We start from the raw sequence: 19,623 nt of genomic DNA on the forward strand, positions 1-19,623 counted from the left end.
CGTGTATTTCATCTTTCTTCAGTAAATACCTAGGGGTATGATTGCTGGTTAAGTGTATGTTTAACTTTATTAGAAGCCCCTGAACTATTTTCCAAAGTCATTGCACCGTAACTCCCACTAGAAATCATGAGTTATAATTCCTCCACATCTTTGCTCTCCCTATTGGCAACAGCCTGTTGTCCCAGGAACAGGTTGTGGGGCCTTCACTGATGCACTGATTCCCTCTCACCCTCCCCTCTTTCATCTGCAGCCATTTGTGCCGTGCCCAGATTCCAGGATCTGGAGGGATGGTGAGCATGCCCACACCCTCAGCTCTGGAAGTCCCCACTCTAGGCCCCTACAGGTGATTTCTGTGCAGTTCCTACCTCTCATTTCATCAATAAGGAGATAAGACTGGGGCCCAGAGAGGGAAGGTGACTTGCCCAAGGCTACCCAGCGAGAAGCAGGGCCAAGGCAGAGACTCAGATCCTTCTTATTTCCAGCTCATGCTCCTCCCTGACACCAGAAATGTCTCTCTAGACTGTCTTTCTTTCCTTCTTTTATCCCAGCCTCTCTGCCTTTGCTCATGCCGTTTCCCTACAGCAGTGCCAATCTCCCCAGGCTCCCATCTAAGACAGCCTGGCCATTCTGAGGCGATTCCTTAAATTTGAGCTTTGAACCACAGATATTGTAGAAGCCTTCACCTCTAATAAACACAACCCCAGAGTGGGGAGAAGGTGGGGTCTCTCGCTTAGGGCCCCCACTCCACCAAGAACCTCCTTTGCTCCCTCCCTGCTTGGGGCCTCACCTCTGCACACTCTGTGTGTGCCGCTACTCCCAGTGTCTAGAACACCTCCCCACAAAACCGCCCAGTCAACTCCAAGGTCCAGCTCAACACTTCGCTTCTTTGGGCAAATCCACCTGCTACCCTTTCTTCCTGGTTTGGCACACATCACATCCCTCCTCTACTCCTAAGTCCACCTTTCTCAGATTCACAAATTGTGGTACTTGGACTTGTCAGGGAATATACACGGTAGCAACAGGTTCCCCAAGGTCAGTCCCTTGGCTGGGCTGGGTGTGTGTGGCCCTCGGAATGCACCAGCCCACCACACATATATTCCTAATAAAGGGCTCGTTTGGCTTGTCACATCCATGCAGAAGGGCAATGAAGTCTACACCTAGAAAGTAAATGTGTTATGTGGCCCTTCCTCTTCCAGAGGTTGGGGGAGGACAGGGCAGTGTCTACGGGGTACTCACCCTGTGTCTTGCCCTTCACTTACTTTAAACCATCTGCTTCTCACACATGTCCTGGGAGGCAGGTAACGTTTCCCATTCCCAGGTAAGAAAATGGAGGTTGAGAGAAGTTGTGCATGTTGCTCAAGAGCTCACAGCTTATGTGGAGGCAGAGGCCCTTCTTGAACCCAGATCCACTGCCTGAACAATCCCATATTCCTGCCCTCACACACCTTTTCCATGGAGAGGCTCCTTGCTCTCGGTTCATAATAGGACAGTTGCACAAGTTATGGTACATTGACCAAAATTAGTTGGAAATTTTGAAATTGGATCTAGGTCACTCACTGAAGGCTGATTTGTCTCTTCAAAGAAAGGGGCCAGTGTCTCCAGTGTGACTTTGGGTCATATACGTCATAAGCTGAGTCACAGTTACAGGGCCCTCTCCCACGTGTTTCTGAGAAAAGAGCTTCCAGAGCAGAAGTTGTTTTGCAGACCCATCAGAGCTCAGGGAGCATCAGCAATGAGATGGAGGCAGACTAGATATTTCCTGGGGGTGGGGGCAAGAGAGAGAAGAGGTGGTCTGGGGGGAATACCAGGATATTTCATGGCAGGGGCTAAGATGCCTGCTCCTTCTCCACTGTTCTAGGGCATCATCATTGCCACCTAGCTGGAATTTTGTCCAAAGTCAACTGCATTCTGGGAAAAGAACTTGCAAAATCCCTCTCAGAAGGAGGCTTGGAGCCTCCTCCAATCCGGTCTGTAACTTGCTTTAGAAACCATCCTCCTGGGCCCCCAGGTGTGCCTTCTGCTCCTGGACGTTTGACCAGGCCGCAGTTCTTTGGATAGATTAGTAGTTCATCTGAGTCTATAGTGGGCTAAAAGTCACCTTTTCTGCATTGCATCTTCCCCTGAGCAGCAGCTAGGGTGTTAAGTAACCCTCTTCTTGGCTGAATTAAGTCCTTCAAGACATGTGGCCATTCAACTCTATACACTCTACAGAGTAGGATAATATTATGGCCGTTTCTTTGAGTAATCGTCTGAATTTGTAAATGGTAGGCACTGATCCAATAGTGGGGCGTGCCCAGCACTAATAAAATAAAATAAGGTAGAAGGTATTAGAATCAGGAAGCATCACATGCAGGATGAGCAAGTTTGTTTCATGAACCTTCTATTTCAGTTGCATGGGTGAGTGTGTGTGTGTGTATCCAGGGTGTGTCAGAGGTGGCTGACTGGCTGCCAGATCTGTGCTCCCCTCTCAGAGAGTACGTGTGTCCCGAGGGAGGGGGTGGGCTCCTGGAGTGACCACCTCCAGACCCTTGCTTTAGGCGGGGCCCCTGGGTGACTTGCCCTCACTAATGGAATGTGATTGAAAGTGACATTTTACTTCTGGGTCAGGGTGGCTGGGTTCCTGAATGACTTTGTGGAGGACAGCCACCCACAAAGCAGGAAACAGTGCATTGAAATTATGTGAGTGAGAAATTAACTTTTCTCGTGTTAAGCCATTGACATCTTGGGATGTGAGTTACAGCACTTGAGGTTGTCCTATGTAGTACATGTAAAATGTTTGTCTTAATGTGGGTTATGGTCAGAAAAGTTTGAAAAAAGGACCTGGTCTAATGTAACCCTTTCATTTTCCGATGGAGAAGCCAAGTGTCAGAAACTGGGAGGGGCTCCCCAAAGTCTTCTGAATGAGCTGGGACCAAACCCTGCCTAAGCAGGAGGATGGTTGCTGTGTGGCCTGGGTGGGCTTTGTGTACTGCTGGACAGGGCAGAGCTGACTGCTGGGCTGCTGACTCCTGGGACAGTGCTCCTCCCACACACGCTCAGGGGCATGGATCTGACATTTACACTGTGCTTTGGGGCCTCTGCCCACAGCTGGGGACAGGAAGGGTGAACTCTGCCTGGCCTGCTGAACTAACTCTCACCTGGCTTCTGCTCAGGCTCTGTGGTTAACATCTCTGCGGCGTACCAACAGACTTTCTCTGAAAATCTAAGCTTCTCTGAATCTCTGAGGTGGCAGGATTCTGAGAAACCTGGCAGCGGCCTGGCCACCGCCATGAGAGCACTAGCTGAATTATACGCACATACGCCCAGGAACGACACCTCCATTTTTAACACATAGTGAGTTCGGGCCCTGGTGCTGATGCTGACACCGGCAGGTAGGAGCCTTCAGCCATCACGTTCATGCATCCCACAGACTGGCAGAGCCTGTCACCCAGGTGCTGAGGCCACCCTGGATCAGCGGGGGAGGGCGCAAGGCTTGTGCCTTCCCCATCACCTAGCCCCGTGACGTTATTGAGAGTAAGAGTTAATCATGCAAGTGCTCAGTACCTGGGCACAGTACCTGACACTTCACTGACTGGATTGTATTTGCGGCACCCCTGTCATGTGGACAAGCTTGGCATTCTCCCCATCATATTACAGATAAGGAAATGGAGGCTCTCAGAGCTCACTTGTCAGACTCAAAGAACCTTCTTCACTGGCTGGACATGGGCTGGAGCCCTGGCATCTTGAGTAAGGACAAAGTAAGACAGGCAGGGCCCAGGGCATTGGGGTCCAGTGGCACTAAAACCTCCTCTGAACGGGGTTGGTTGGGAGTGATACTGGCCTCCCTCTCCCCCCCAGTCTGTCAGAACTGGCCCCGGCTCTTTCCCCACGGGTAATGTTTGTGGGAATGAGAGCAAAGAGGCTTGGGAAAAATCTAGGACAGGCTGGGTCTCATAATCTGGGGAAAGTGAAGGGGTGTCCCGGCCTCCTAACTCCTGCATTCTGGGGCTCCCAGGGTCATCTACTCACCTCCTCCCCTTCCATACACTGCTCCTGCGTCTTCACCCATATCCAGTGGTCCAAGCGCAGTTACTGCAAGGGAAGTGTGGTCCGGCTGTGTCCCTGCCCCGGGGGAACAGGAATCGGCCATCCTGAAGAGTCTCTGCCACGTCATTCTCATCTGAAATTATCTCCGTCATTTGTTCACAGAAGCAATGCATTGAATAAGAAGGCTTTGCCTGTCTCCCGCACTGGACCCCGAGCTCCCTGAAGACAGGGATCTTGTCTATCTTGTTCACTGTGCGTCTCCAGCTCCTAGAACATAGTAAGTGCTCTACAAATATGGGTGAACGAATTGCTAAAGCTCAGACCCTCTTTTCAAGGAGGGAAATGCAAGTTCTGGACTTGGAGGGCTGGTCACAAGATGAGGGGGTTTGGAGGAGACGAGTCCTGTTAGGGTGTTAGGGAAAGTCACCCATTGCTGCATCACCACCTACCATGAAACTTAACGGCTTAAATCAGCAATCGTTTTGTTTGCTCATGATTGTGTAATTTGGGAGGAGTTCAGCAGGTGTGCCTTGTCTCTGCTCCACAGTGTCAACTGGGACCGAAGGATCCGCTTCCAAGACGGCTCACTCTAAGTCGGCCGCTGGCTGTTGGTTTCACACAGGCCTCTCTGCAGGGCCGCTTGGGTTTTCTTGCCGCGTGATGACTGGGTTCTAAGAGTGAGTATACCAAAGACAGGAAGTAGAAGCGGTCTGTCCTCTTAAGGCCTGGGCCCAGAAACTGTCACTGCATCATGTCCTCCATATTTTACTGGTTAAAAAGTCCCAGAGCCAAGAAAGATTCAAGGGGCTCTTGATGGAAAGAGTGTCAAAAAGTTTCGGGGCCCTGCCTAAAACCATCACAGAAGGCTTCCTGGAGGAGAGGTGTGAGTAGCTACAAACATTAGAGGTTTGAACAGCACCTTTAAGCTCTTCGGTATGGCTGGAGCAGGACTACCTTGGACTACCGCAGCATGGCTGAGGCCTCGCTCCAGCTACCCTGAAGAAGCCTCCAGTCAATGGGCGTGGTGGATTGTATTCTCCCAATGTGGCCATAGCACTTCCTGTCTCACACGTGCTTCCAGAATGTTGCCTACTTCAACAACTGGAATCTATTTCCCTTCCCCTTGAAACGGGACGGACGTGTGACTACCTCAACGAGAAGACTGGGGCAGAAGCGACGCTGTGTGACTTCTGAGGCTAGGTCATAAAAGGTGACAGGACTTCCCCTTGGTGCTCACTCTCTCTCTTCCTCTCTCTCTCTCTCTCCAGACACTCGCTCTTGGAACTGAGGCACGTGCTGCAAGGAAGCCCAGGCCACGTGAAGAGGCCACTTTGGGGATCCCAGCAGATAGCCCATGATCCTGGCACCAACTGTCAGGCGTCTAAGTGAGCCAATTCAGAGGACCCCGGCCCCCAGCCTTCGAGTCTTTCATCAGAGGCACCAGTGACAGACCATCCTCACCATGTTCTGTCTGCATTCCGGACCCACACGACCCATGGGCATGATAAATGGTTACTTAATGCCAACTTCTGAGTGATTTGTTGGGTAGCCATAGTAACTGGCACAGTGGGCAAAGTGAAATATAGCAGTGCGACCTCCAGAAAGCAGTTCCACGGGCAGGAGGAGTCTGGTGGAAACTCACCAGAACGGTCCGGCCATTGAAGCTGGCTTCCACCAGGTATAAACTGGGGAGCAAGGGAAGGTGTTTTGGACAGAGAAAAGGGCATATGTGAGGCCTTGAGCCAGGAAGGGGCCTAGCAGGAAGAAGGTTAGCGGGCTAGCACACAGCCCTGTGGGGACAGGGTGGGTGGTACAAGGGGCCACCCTTCATCCTGGGCACTTGGAGGACAGCCCTGGGTCAGATCCGCTTCCAGGTAAGGAGGGGGGACGGTGAGTCAGAGGAATAAGGCCCAGCGAGTGAGGACGAGGCCTCTGCTGTGCAGGTGCGTGGGTAAGAGGGCCTGACCAAGCTGTGGGATGGGAGGCTGTGCGGGAACCAGAGGCTCCTGACTGGATGGATGCGGGGCTAGGACCAGAAGCTGAGGTGGCAGGAGGTGGGGATCCCCATGTTGAGGGACAAGGGGAAGGGCAGCGTACGATGCTCTTCTTTCGACAGCATGGCCTTTGTTAGCTGTCCTTCCTCTGGGAAGATCCCCTGGGGATGTGACATCTACTGCAGTCCCTTTCCCCCTTCAGTTACACCTTGTGACGAAACTCTTTATCCCTCTGAGACAGAAAGACACAGGAGAGTTTGGCCGCTTCCTCAACAACGGCTGCCGTGAGCTCAGGCCTCAGGTGTCTGCTGGGGTCCCCCAGCTGGGTACGCTTTCTGGCCAGAACTGCTGCGAGAGCGTCAAGCCTACATTACAGCACATGCCTGGGGGAAACGCATCCTGCTTGGTGCTGTCCGTGCACCCTCCTCCCCGGATCCTAGCTCCTGGCGGGGATTTGCAGGGAGTAGAGTGTCCCTGCCTCGCCGCTGGAGGAGGATGGCAGGCGGGGCCTAGGTCACTGGTCTCACCTCTGAGCCTTCAGGAGCCTCTCCGGCCAGAGGACTTCCCTGGGCTCTCTCGGTACCGAAACCTTTTCTGGCGTTCCTGGCAGACACGTGTCTCTTCCCCCGTTTCCCGGCAACCCGTGCATCCTGGCATCCAAGCAGCCTGACGCTTTGAGGGTGTTGTGTGGAGCCTGCTGAAGGAACAAGTGGCCGAGGCCGAATGCACGCTCAGGGTCCACGCATCAACCATCTGTGCCTCCCGGGCCCTTCACCTTTCTGTGAGAAGGGTCCTTTCTCGCCACAGATGCGCCTCCCAGAGCGCACAAATTTCTGGTGACACACACACACCCTTAAGAGGTCAAGAATGTGGCCTGACAGAGACAAGTTACAAAATAAAAACAAAGCTGTCGGTGGTCCCCCTAATGGCGCATTTCGGGGAGGAGTTGGGGACTTGGTGGCGCAGTCCGAGGGTGCCTCGGCCCTGGGTGGGACTGGTGACTCCTCTGCACAGCTGTCTGTGAGGCCAGAGGACCCCCTTTGACCACCTGCAACCCGTTCCCACTTACCCATCACCCTGGCTGCAGGGGAGGCAGGGACAAGGCTTCTGCCTGTAGAAGGGGTCCTGGGAGGAGGATGTGTTGTTAGTGCGATTCCCCGATTCCCCGGGGCTGGCCCTGAGAGAAGATTGAAGAGTGGCTTGTTTAAGTGGGAGGGGCAGATGCCAAGGAGGAGTGGGGAAGGGAGTCAGGAGGGGAAGGCACTCAGCACCTGGATTCAACCCTGCAGGGAAGCCTCCCTCCCCCGCCAGCCTGCACTCACCGCTCCTCAGCCAGAGCAGAGCCCCTCCCGGGAGATGGGGCCCCAAAGTTCTCAGGCACAGATGTAGGTAGTGCAGGAGGATGAGCCAGCTGCCCGGAAATGGTCTTCCCAGAGGATACGGGTGAAGCCCCCATCATACCTGCCGCACAGGGTCCCTGTTCCTGGCGGCCGGCGAGGGATGCCAGCGTGCGTGGCTGTCACTGGTCACCATCACCAGCATGAGCCACCTGAGAAGTGTGCCGGGCCCTCCAACTTTTTCATGGCAGAACCTGTGGATAATAAAGTTGCTTGGGGGAATAGGTTGTGACCCATGGGAGGGAAAGTCCCTTGCTGGCTGGGCCTGGGGCAGAGACCTAGGCCAGGGATGGGCCCACGCAGAAGTTCTGGCAGTGGCACAAAGGTATCACTGGCCTCATGGCTCTACCTAAGCTAAAAAGATCCCCCTTACCTTTCCTAGTTTAAGACTTGGGGGTGCCCTCCCCACCGTGGCCCTGCATCAAACCCTGTGTTAGGTGGGCATAAGTGAGGCTACCAGGGCAAACCTGGTGTGGAGGGGAGATCGTGCAGAGGGGAGGGCAAGCCGTTGGGGCCACACCCCTAAATGACTTCTTGGAGCATCGGGCCTAGCAGGGCCCAAATTGGGGAAGAAGGGACTGGCAGGGTTAGGCGTGAGCCCTAGGGAAGTGCCTCATGCAGTGACATGGGTGAGGCTGGGCTGGGGGCCCTGCTGGCCATGTCCTGGACTGGTGTCCTGTGACTCAGGCCTGCTCAGCATCTTGCCCTGGTCCCCCACCCAGAACAAGTCAAGCTACATTCTCAGTTTCACATTAGTCTTTTATTATAACTGTATTTAATGGGATCACTTTGCCAAAAGGAGAAGTCATTTCTTAAATCAGTATGAGTTACAGCATAAAGATGAATGAGAACAAAGCAATAGGATATAAATGGCACAACAGGATATTCCATAAGTCAAACGAATTGTGCCATCGTGAGACAAACTATTATGACAACTTTTACATCAAAGTGGTCTCAAGCCTGTTTACAGGAACTTTAGATTTCTTTTTAACACTACAAAAAGAGAGCTTTTGAAAGTAACATGGGGGGTGGGGTGGGGAAGCGGTTTTGGCCCGTGAGAAGGAAGCTCGGCTTGCCAGGTGCCGTCCTTAATCCATCCCGGCCTCCTCTCCCTGTCCCACGGCCCCCCAGAGCCCCTGTTCTGTACACATGGGGGCGGGGACCGGTGTGCACCTGCAGGGGAGGGGGATGGAATGATGGAATGGCCTGGCCTCCACAGGACAGCCACTGGGAGGGCCTGCATCGCCCCTCCCCTGCTCCCCGCAACACTGGTTCTGTAACAGCCCCTGGAGGCAACTTCTTAAGGAAACAATAAAATGAAAACAAAAATCGTAAATTTAAGTCAACTCTGGCAGATTACCTATCTTTAGGAGACAACGTAACTGCCACTGAGTTTTGTATTTGTTCATCGTCTCTGACAAAGTGGAGGAGTCCTTCGTGTTAGCGGTGGGCAATCAGACCCGAAGGACTAACGAACTCTGTCAGATGCAGAGAAGGCAAAGCACAGGGAGGCCTCGGGTGTATTTTTAGTCACACTTATTCCGCAGTGGTATTACTTCTTACCAGATTGCAGTTAGAAGTGAGCATTTGCAGGAGATCACCTTTGGAAGAAGAATCCAGTATAATTAAATGTTTAAAGTGTTATAAGACCCCTTGGCATATACAAAAGGTAAGGCAAAGTCATAATGACTTTCTTTCTCTAATCTGTAGCTCTCATATGTAATGTACAGAGAGAAAATTTAACTCAAATTTCCAAACTGATCAGAGAGGAATGCATGAAACACAGACACACATATTAAAAAAGTGGATGACAGAATTCATCTAAGCTTTACAAATATAAAATCTATTTAACTGCTAATAATCAAAACATGAGAGGGTTCCACTGATTATATTTGTTAAAGAAAAATAAAAAGGTTTCATATATTCAGGATTTAAAAAAATGTGCAATGAAACAGAAGTACCTGATAAAATAATAAAAAAGGAACACATTCTTTTAATAGCACTGTAACTAATAAAAATGCAAACAATGCTCGACTATGAAAAATAACAAGTCACTTAAAATGACTGAGAGAGTAATACAATTCTCAAACCCCATGGATCTATGGAAAGTGGAGGGTGGCACTGCCCACGTCCCACTCCCCCTCGTGCCTCCTTCCTCGGAGCGGGGAGCAGCGCACTGGGGACCGCAGAAGCAACAGCTCTGAGGGACCCCGTCGCTTCCCGTGTAGCACAGACACAGAAGCACAGAACGGAGGACCTGCCCCTGGTGTGCTGGCGGGCCGGGGGTGTTCAGTGACTCGTAGACACCCAGCCGTCTGCGACTGCAGGGAGGTAGCCTAGAGCCTTGTCAGGGTGCTGGCTGTCTGGCAGCTCCCGTGTGCCCACTGACACTGGACTATCACGACTCTAGCTCTCAGGGCCAAGGAAATGCTCGAAACGAGCAGACGGCTGTCCGCCACTGCGAGGGGACAGCCAGCTCTGTGGCCCTTTCCAGCCACTGTCCTGGAGCCCTGGCGAGGATGGCTCTAGGCTTCTTACCTTAGAACCGAAAACACCAACAGCTCCCCAAACCAGGTCCGCGGAGAGAAAATAATGGCAACCTGGTGCAGCTGCAAGGCCACTCACTGCATGGGGACCTTGGGAGCATACAAAGTGTCTTCAAGGCGACACACAGTAACTTACTCAGTCACCCCCACAGGGGGCTGGGCAGACCACTCAGACAGGACACTCATCAGCGTATCTTTGAGTGACCACGGAAGGCCCAACAACCCTGTTATCTGAGCGAAACCAGAGTTGTCATTCCTCTTCCAGCTCACGCGTTCAGAGATTTTCCTGCTAGAGGTTAAGAACAAATCTTAGAGCTACTTAGAACCCTCTCTGTAGTAGCTGACTCTCGAGTCATTGCTAGTTTTTGGAGAGCGAGAGCACGTGGGAAATGAGGTCATTATCACGTTTGTCTGTAGAGAGATACATGGTTAGCAGTGGGAAGGATGTACACGGTGTGTGTTCTTTCAAACTTAGCTTTTCGCTCGTGGGCATGACAGGTTCCGCTGCCCAGAGGCCTCGCCATCCTCAGAGCAGAGGCCCTAAGAGCCAGTCACCTCAGGGCAGGGGCACTGTGGCTCTCCTGTCAGAACTCCTGCTTGGGCACAGGAGAGGGGAAGTGTCCTCTATAGGGACTTCTCCTTAAGGAGACAAACAGCTCCTGTGATGCTTTCTGCCCATCGCGATTCCATAAGCTGCCTACGGAAAAGCGCAAATCCCCACCCTGTGCTGAAGCCCGGGGAGGCACAGCCACGCCAGACCTGGTCCTGCCCCGGCGGTGGTGCCTGGGACGCAGTGCACAACCGAACCCAGGCCCTGCAGCTCCTACACTTGGCTCCCAGCAAGGAAGGGCTGTGCAGAAATCCCACACCTTCCTGACATCTGGAATGTTCTGCGGGAAGCCCTGATCCCCCAGAAGGGACTCCAGGTCTAGTTCCCTGTTACTGCTACTTTAAGGCCAATGGGAGATCCTGACTCTGGATGGGAATGAGTTTGGGTTTTTCCCTTTACTTCTCAATTGACAGGTGACAAATGTATTCTAGCGTCAAAGCTACAGAGGCTTTACCAGAAAACTGAGAGATGTTTATCCCACAAGTCAGGGTCACATTTACCAATTCAAGGAAGTAATATTGTTACAACTTTTGAAATCAGTGCAGCAAAGATTGGCTCAACGTGACCTTGCTTTCTGGTTGTGAAAGATCCTAAGAGGAGCAGTACAATTGTCTGAGGAGGGACAGTGATGGCCAGAGTCGATCTGGCCTGAGGTCTGGAAATGTACTCTTTAACAAATGAAAAAAATCTAACTCCCATCACACTGAAATAGGATTCCTAAGTTTAGACCCTGTTTCTAAAGATCGCTGTAACTTTCTGAAAGGTCAGTGATGGGTTTTTTCCAGGCCTGGAACCTACCAGTTCTAGTCCATTCTGTTGTATTTGGCTCTGCTGTATGGCTTCCCAAAGGAGGAATGAAAGACGCTGAGATACAGATTTCCAGAGAGAAAGCCTTCTTGATATCAATCGATTTTCCTACGCCTGATGCTCTGAGGGAGGGAAGATTTGAAACCAACTCTTCTTCCTTCTTCTAGTTATAATTAAAGGAGTTGCCACACCTAATTCTTAGTTGGGGAGAAGAGGACAGAGGAAAAGTGATTCTAATTGTGGTCTGGTCTTTTTTTTTGACAGTGAGCATGATCCTGGATACTTAACCCAGGTCCACCTCAGAGGAAGGGTGGGGTGGGACGAGGTAAGGGCCACGAAAGCCCTGTCTACGTTCTGGTGAACATCAGTCTGTGTGCTCTGTGGCCCCGTCTGCCTCTCCCTGGAGGGTTCCGATGGGCTGCGCTAGGGCCACAGGCCTGCTGGGAAGGAAGTGTTGGTTTCAGAGGGGTCTCCGCTGGGGGAGCCTCAGCCAGACCCTGGGGCCGCTGAGGGGGGTGGCCAGTCCCTACAAGGAAAGCCAAGGGCACTGTGGTCAGATGTCCAGGGGGCTCACAATGGTGAAGCCAGAGTCCTTGCTGTTGCTGCTGCTGTCCTCATCGGGGCTGGAGCTGGGGTTGCTGGAGGAAGCTGAGGCTGGGCCCATCAGTGGGTCAGAGAACACCAGAGGGGAGCGGGCCAGGGGCTCGCTTTTCCCAGAGGTGCTTCGGAGGGTGCGAAGAGGCTGAGCCTGGCCTGAGAAGGACCCCTTGGTGCTGCCCGTGTCGTCTTCTTTGGAGACCAGGATGAAGTCGTCTGCGCTCCCTCTGTCCGTGCGCCCCGGTGTTTCTGAAGAGGACTGTGAAGCAGAGTCAGAAGTAGAGGTGGATGAGAGAAGAATCCAGTGAAATGAGAGAACTAAGTAGTAGCCCTGGGAGCACTTCATGGAAGTTCAAGTCCCTGGCCCGATGCTCTTCCTTGGAAAGATGCAATGTTTGGCCAGGTACTTCCCAGTGGCGGGGGGCCAGCTCCCCTGAAGCTGGATGCTGGGTTCCCAGGGCAATAGAGTAAATCTCCTGCCTGATAAGTTGAGAGAGGCCGGCTCAAGAGACAGCCAGCAGGCTGCAGACAGACTCCCTGCCAGCTGCACGTGGCACCCTGCCGTGCGCATCACTCGTCTTCCTCGGGCTTTAATGTTCTCATCTGCGAAATGGGGATAAGGACAGCATCTGTGACCTAGCGTGTGGTCACCGTGCAGTGAGATCACGTGCATGGATGTGAATCACACAGAATTGGCTCCCTAATGTAAGCCCAGATCCGGAGCGGTTTTACTACTGGCTTAAAGAATAGCTTCAGGAGGGCCTAACGTATGTATCTCATAACCAGCTCATCCCGGGTATGCGCTTAGGGGCCCCCTGGGACAATGGTGGCAAACACAAAAACCAGGAATGGTTAAGTGCCAAGTATATGGCAAAAGGCAGAAAGGCAGCAGTGGTTTACTGACCATGCTTTTCCTTTCTTCTTAAGCAATTATGAGTAGCGTTTGTTTTTGACTAAAAATGCAGACATCTATGAACATGAGTAAGGGTTTTGGGTTAAGCCCAGAGAAGCCCCTGCCCGCCCTGACGTGAGGAAAGCTACAGCCTGACCAAGGATGTTTCAGAGCTGGCCAGGCGGAAGAAGTGCTGACATAAGCTGGTGTGGTGCCCACACCTGCTCGACCACCCACCTCGCCTACTCTCCCACAGCGTGGGTGGTGGCTGGGGCGGGGGTCTGAGGTCTGACGACATGTGCACAGTGCCATGGCTGGAAGTGCCACCCGATCCTCTGGCCTCCAGACCAGTATGGCCTGGGCCACCGGTGGGCTGTGGGCAGAGCCTGGACAGGTAGCTGGCAACACTTCCAAGGGAAATCTGGGCTTGACTGACTGTGCTTTCTCTGAACTACATGTTCTTGGTGACATGCGGGTGGTGAGTAGCTAAATAATGGCTCAGGTGCCTCTACCCTCTGACCCTCTGTCCACCTTTAAGATATTTAATTGGGAGAACAGAAACAGAATTAGCCTTGAGATCACAGGGCTTGAGACAACAGGTCTTGAAGTTCCTCATCTCAAGGTTTAAAGCTGTTTCCATTCCATCAACACATTAACTCTTACAAAACTGAGGAGACACACAGATCCTGGCACTCTGGTAGAAGGGGATGTGATCATAGCTGGTACTAGGGCAGTTTGGGAGAGAAACACCGTCCATTGTGAGGTGTACCCAGTTGGACGGTGCCACTCTTGGAGAGGCTGGAAGGGACACGTGAGTGGGGCTTGTGCTCCCACGCATATATATGCACATGGGGTGCAGGGCCGGCTGGGCTGTGGGACCTCAGCTTCAACCTTCTACCTCCAAAGTGTGGACACTGTTCATGTGACCACTGTCCTGCACTGCAAACTGTGAAAACCTTGACCTCTCACCCCACGTAGGGTCTGTGGCTGGAACGCTGCTGGGCAGAGCTCATCTTAGTTTGAAAATAAAAAGAGCATGTACAGCAGGCCCTATTTTCAGAGTGACTACAGAAATACCACGACAACCCACTCTCCTTTGGCTTACAGTGAATACATTACAAGACTCTGAAGAGGAGAAATACGTTATAAAGCCTGTGGCTGGAAGTAAAGATGAGGTTCCTGCCATCACTCTAATTATCTGGCACATTTCTGGGAAAGTAGTGAAGTCAAGTTACTAATCTTGGGTTACCCCCCTGCCTCCCATTCCCAGAAAAAATTATGGACTGACTCAGACAAAGCACGGCAGAGCTGGCAGGGCCTGACCTTCTTTTATTACCCCTCCTCACCTTTATATTACAGATCACAAAAGGAAGCCCATTTCAGAGGCCTGGTGGCCTGGCCACTGTCACAAAGCGAATTAAAAGATCTGGACTCTTCTGGACTCCTACCTAGAACTTTTTTCTAAACACAAAGATGCCTTCTTTCTGGATTTCCATAGCAGCCTTTGCTACTACCCGGTTCTGTTTATATCATTTACACAATCCTCTTTTTTTTTTTTTTGCCAAACACAAGCATGTACTATACAATGGGAGGTTTCAACCCGTCAGTCCTGCCTAAAGCTGGCCAGGACCAGCACAATATACAGCCCCCGGACCCCGACCTGCTGTCCTCACCCTGCCTCATTTCTTACCTTGAGTTTAGGAACATGGTGGATGCAGGTGAGCCCAACTGTGGACTAGCTGTTCAAGAGAAGTGTGCTCTTTCTATGCTGATATAGAAGCACCCAGCCACAGGTGGATATTGAGTACTTAAAAGGTGGCTAGTGTGACGGAGGAACTGTATTTTTAACTTAAAGCCATTTAATCTTAATGAGTTTAAATTTAATTTTAGATAGACATCTGGCTAGTAGCTACTGTATTTAGACAATGCAGATATAGACCATACAAATAAAAATAGGGGCCCCAAGTACCAGTGAGGCACATGATGTGGGCTGGCTGACAAAAAGAATCTAGAGTCCTACAGGGTCCTGCCGTCTACTGCCATAGAGTTGAGTCAAGTTTACCAAAAAACTTCCAAACGAGTGTGTGAAGGACAGACTGGGAGGAAGGGGCAGAATGTGGCTCTTCCCATTCTACAGAATACAATTTTGCATCTGCCCTTTTCAGAGCTGGGGATAAGATCTGTGAGTCGAATGGAAAGAACAGTACTAACCAACATGCTGGCAGGGACTGAGGCACGTGCATTTCCAAAAAGGAAAAGCCCTACTGAAGCTCCTGATGGGGAAGGGCACTGAGCCACCTGCCCCAAGGCGGTGAGCCTGACCCTCGGCATTGTCCTTTGCACGTACTTTCGTGCTAAACCAAGAAGCAAAGCTCATTCCCAACTTAGGAATGAGCTGTGGCACAACCCACCGCACACCAAGACGTGGTGATTACATCTCCAGAAAATGTCTCCAAAGCCCGCCTCACACTGTTGCCCCGGCCTCTGGCCCTCTAACTGGAAGCTCATCAGCGGGGGCCACATCCCATACCCTGAGCACCCTGAACACTGGGCAGAGCAGGCCCTCAGCTCACCTTTGGGAGGCAGGAGGGAAAACGCCTTCAGAACACCCACCTGGCCCACACGTTCCTGTCCAGAGCCAGCCCCCCTCTGCCACCCTGGCCCCACAGGGTAAGAAAGTAAGTCTGCCAGTTCCAAGCCCTGACAGTCGTCCCAAGGCTTGAGACACAGGTTCCTAAGGAAAGATGCTGGGCCAGGACTTCTAGCCTGGTGGTTCCTGTATGAATCTAGACCAGATCCCCGGGCACTGGGGCACAAGGCTCCAGACATTTGGCTCTCTATGCGACCTGTTGCTTCATCTGGGATTTCTCTTGCCTTTCCTCCCGTGAAGGCAAGAGGAGAGCACTGCTCCCCTAATTCTTCCTTCCTCAGATAAAACCTCTTTCAGGAGTACAGGGTTTTTTTTTTTTGTTTTTATAAACTGCTAACATCCTTGGGGAAGAAGCCATGGCAGGAATGAGCAAAGAAGAAAAGCCCTGCTATTTTCCCTTTTCCCACTTTTCTTCTTTTCCACTTAACCCTACAGAGGAAAAGAGATGCAGAGAAGGCAGCTGTGGGGTCTCTGGGCACAGGATGGGTTGACTGTGTTTTAGAAGCGCACACAGAGGCAGGTCTCTTGGATGCTGCACAGGAGTGTGGCCCTGCCAGAGCAAGGGCATATCCTATTTCGGGCCATCTACACCTCACGGCTGGCTCACCTTGAGTGTGCACATGGGTTCTGCTGGGGCAATGGCGGTAACAGGTAGGTTCTTACAAAATGAAAACTGGGAGTAACAATGGCAAAGTATAATCAAGAAGCTTTAAATTTAGCAAATTCATTAGTGCTTTTGAAAGGTCTTTTTCTGTAATATTTTTACACATTCAAATAAAAAAATCATGTTAAATTTTAAAACAGCATTGTCAATTAAAAATAGTTGGGGGGTGAGCCTAAACTCCACAAAATTTGAATGAAGAAATGATTATTGAAAAACATCTGCTTAGGGAAGGAGAATTTGGAGGAACTAATCAAATTAAACTTGCAATGTTAATGCTCTATTCATGTGGCTAAAAATGCAGACTAAATGCTCTATGAAAACTTCTTTTTTTTTTTTTTTTAACGTTTATTCATTTTTTGAGACAGAGAGAGACAGAGCATGAATGGGGAAGGTCAGAGAGAGAGGGAGACACAGAATCTGAAACAGGCTCCAGGCTCCGAGCTGTCAGCACAGAGCCCGACGCGGGGCTCGAACTCATGGACCGCGAGATCATGACCTGAGCTGAAGTCGGACGCCCAACCCACTGAGCCACCCAGGCGCCCCGAAAACTTCTTTTTAAAGCTGAATGAAATTAACCACACAAGCCTCTCTCTCCTTGAAGAGTACTCTTCAAACTAAAAAAATTCCCATTCTAACATATCATTTTGGTTTTTTCATCACAAAAATAATTTGTAAGTATCTGGATGCTCGGTTTTGAGAGAGAGCCTTAGATGAGATTTTGCTAATGTTCATTTTTCAAGATGAAACTTTGTAAGCCATGAAACAGTGTATTATTAGGGATTTTTAGTCCTGTCAGAGAAAGTATAGTGAGGAAGCATGGTGGAGCTAGGAGCCTACTGGATTGGAACAGGAGTTCTGGAAACGTGATGCCTGTTGAGCCTATGCGCCTCTGAGGCCTTCATTTTCTCACTGGTAAAATAAGCAGACAGGACTAAGCACAAGAGGAATTTCTTGGATTCTTTCTCACTGGAAAATTCTATGTTCCTATGTTAGAATAAAGTATATAGTATGTCGACACCTTGAGAGCAGGGGTCAGCAAACTATGGCCCATAAGCCAAATCTGGTCCGTGGCCTGTTTTTGCATGGCTCTCAAGCTGAGAATCGCTTATACATTTTTAAAGGTTGTAAAAACAAAGAAACAAACACACCAAATACAAAAACAAATACGTGACATAGACCACATGTGGCCTATAACCCCTAAAATATTAATGAGCTGATCCTTTACAGGAAGACTCCGCTGACCTCTCTCCCTCAGAGGATGGACATCAATGAGAAGCCCTCCTCCACGAAGGCAAAAAAAAGGTCTAGCCAACTGAAGTACACTCAGGAGAGCACTGGGAAAGAATGAACAGCACTTCCTGTGCTAACGGGGAATTGGGGCGTCAGCTAGAGGTAACCAATAGCTGAGGCAGAGATCTGGCTTTCTAATGTCACACAATAGGACTGGTAGGAGGTTCAGGCCAAAGCTGCTGCATACAGGCATGTAGGTTGTATACTGAACAACTCTGGGAGATAACAGCCTAATTGTTATCATTGTGAACGGTACCCCGTAGGGCACTAGGGTATGTAACTCGCACAGCTGTATACAGCACTTCTGGCTCAGGCCACCCGTGGTATTTGACAGCTGAACTTCACACACGGTAATTTGAAATGACTTTGGCAAAGTTTTCATTATTCCTTGCTTTGAAGAACTCTCGTGAATGTGCCCCCATCAAGTTCATGTGACACAGTTCATCGGAGCTCTTATACCTGCTTGGTGGCCCCAGGTGTTTGGTCGCTCTGGCCTTGGCCTTGGCCCTGGCCACTGGAGCAGTAGTGATCATCTGAGATGGTGATCTGCTCATTCTCCTCAGCTTCCAGCTGACTCTGGTTGAAACGCAGGGAACCTTTTAGAATGTCTTTGATCTATTTTTCAAAAAAGAAGAAAATAAATGAAAAAGGTGAATGAGTTTGTTTTGAAATGCTAGCTAAACCTCTAATACCTTTAAACTAGACTTATCATGGGCCATTTTTTAATAGGATGATGAATATATTACCACAAGAAAGGAATAACAGGAAAAAATCCAACTGTATCAAAGCCATGGACTTATTAATGACCAAGGAAAATTTCCGAGTCTTAATGGCCAGGCTCTCATGGGGTCAGACATGGGTGTCACATCCTGGGCAGTTATCTTAGAGCAGGAAGTGCCATTTGCCTACACACTCAGCCCCACTGAACGGCCCTTAGCTACTCAAGTGACTACACCCCAGCTGAACTGTTAATAACACAGGCAGACGGCTCTGAGAGCAGCACGCTCTTTTCATTAACGCGTACGTTCCACTCAGCCCTCCAAAGGTTGGGTGAGTGTGGTCCTTGTGGGTCTGAGGCCTGCCGTGGGTGGCTTGTGCTCCGAGGACAGCATGTGTTTATGGGTAAACAAGTGAACATGCTGCCAGACCAGGCAACACCAGCTCTGGGTGAGGAACCAACTGAATGGCTTTGGTACGAGGAAGAAGCAAGGGTGAGAGTGGAAAAGTAGCTTGGGCTACAAGCCAGTCAGACATAATCACTCGTGGGAGCACGAGGCGTAAAAAGGTGGCGGTTCAGGATGGGCTCTGTCTGGGAGGAAATGAGGGGCTGGGGGGATGTTGGCTCTAATACGTGCATGGTCCACCCTCCACAGGATACCCTCCCCAACAAGCACTGAAAGATGGCCAGCGGGACACAAAGTCAGATCAATGGACATACCTGTTTTAATCCTGCCAGAGAAACCAGAATTTGATCTTCTTTTTCCAAATTTTCTTGTAATATCACATCTTGAATATTTACTGAAAATAGAAGAATGATATTTTATAACTAATGCCCTGAGTATAACTTATCTGCTGCCACATCATTACTTGCTTGGAAATGTTTCTGTCCAATCTCATAGTAAGTATTTCCACCAAGGACGCTCTGCCAAAGTGCAGATGAGGCAGGTGTGGGGGAGAGCAGAGGGGAGCTCCGAGCCCGGAGAGCACAGCCCTCCCACCGACGAGACACAAATGTGTTCTTATGATGACAAATGTGTCTTCACTTCTGCAGAGAGACCAGGGCACCTCCTGCTAACCTACAATGTGAACAGTCTAGAGCATTCATCCAGCCTCTGGGAGGAAGCGTTTCATTCTGAGCTTCCTACACCGCCTCATGGTTCCATCGGGTTAACTCACCTCTGTCTCTGAAGACCAGGTCCTCCCAGGTGACTGAAGTCAGTAAAGACACCGTCTTTGAAGATTTAAACAGTAAAGCATGTTGTAAACTCAACAAAATGGTAAGAATAAAAGAACAAACTCACGGCACCACAGGTTGCCATCGGACATCACTGCCTATGGAGTCTGCCTGACTTCACCCGGGGTCTTCACAGGAGCTACTTCTCTACGTCCTCTAGGAGGCTCACCCTCCGCGTGAGACGTCCTTCACCCAG

At 50.6% G+C, this 19,623-nt stretch overlaps 1 protein-coding gene across 14 annotated transcripts in view; it reads right to left on the reverse strand.

Moving 5' to 3' along the window:
• Positions 1-4,464: 4,464 nt before the first annotated feature.
• TBC1D5 (TBC1 domain family member 5) overlaps positions 4,465-19,623 on the reverse strand; it is a 537,979-nt gene continuing 522,820 nt past the window's right edge. For 12 of the 14 annotated variants that reach the window (XM_042955443.1, XM_042955446.1, XM_042955448.1 and 9 more), the window contains 5 exons: positions 18,912-18,991; positions 17,933-18,088; positions 7,090-12,236; positions 6,548-6,717; positions 4,465-4,697 (listed from right to left, as the gene is read on the reverse strand). In XM_042955443.1, the coding sequence (XP_042811377.1) occupies positions 11,934-12,236; positions 17,933-18,088; positions 18,912-18,991 (539 nt within the window). In that variant the 3' untranslated portion in view covers positions 4,465-4,697; positions 6,548-6,717; positions 7,090-11,933. The remainder of the gene's footprint in view (positions 4,698-6,547; positions 6,718-7,089; positions 12,237-17,932; positions 18,089-18,911; positions 18,992-19,623) is intronic. The other 2 variants (XM_042955445.1, XM_042955444.1) reach the window with 2 other exon arrangements.

Source organism: Panthera leo, chromosome C2, assembly GCF_018350215.1.
Source record: "Panthera leo isolate Ple1 chromosome C2, P.leo_Ple1_pat1.1, whole genome shotgun sequence".
Classification (NCBI taxonomy): domain Eukaryota; kingdom Metazoa; phylum Chordata; class Mammalia; order Carnivora; family Felidae; genus Panthera; species Panthera leo.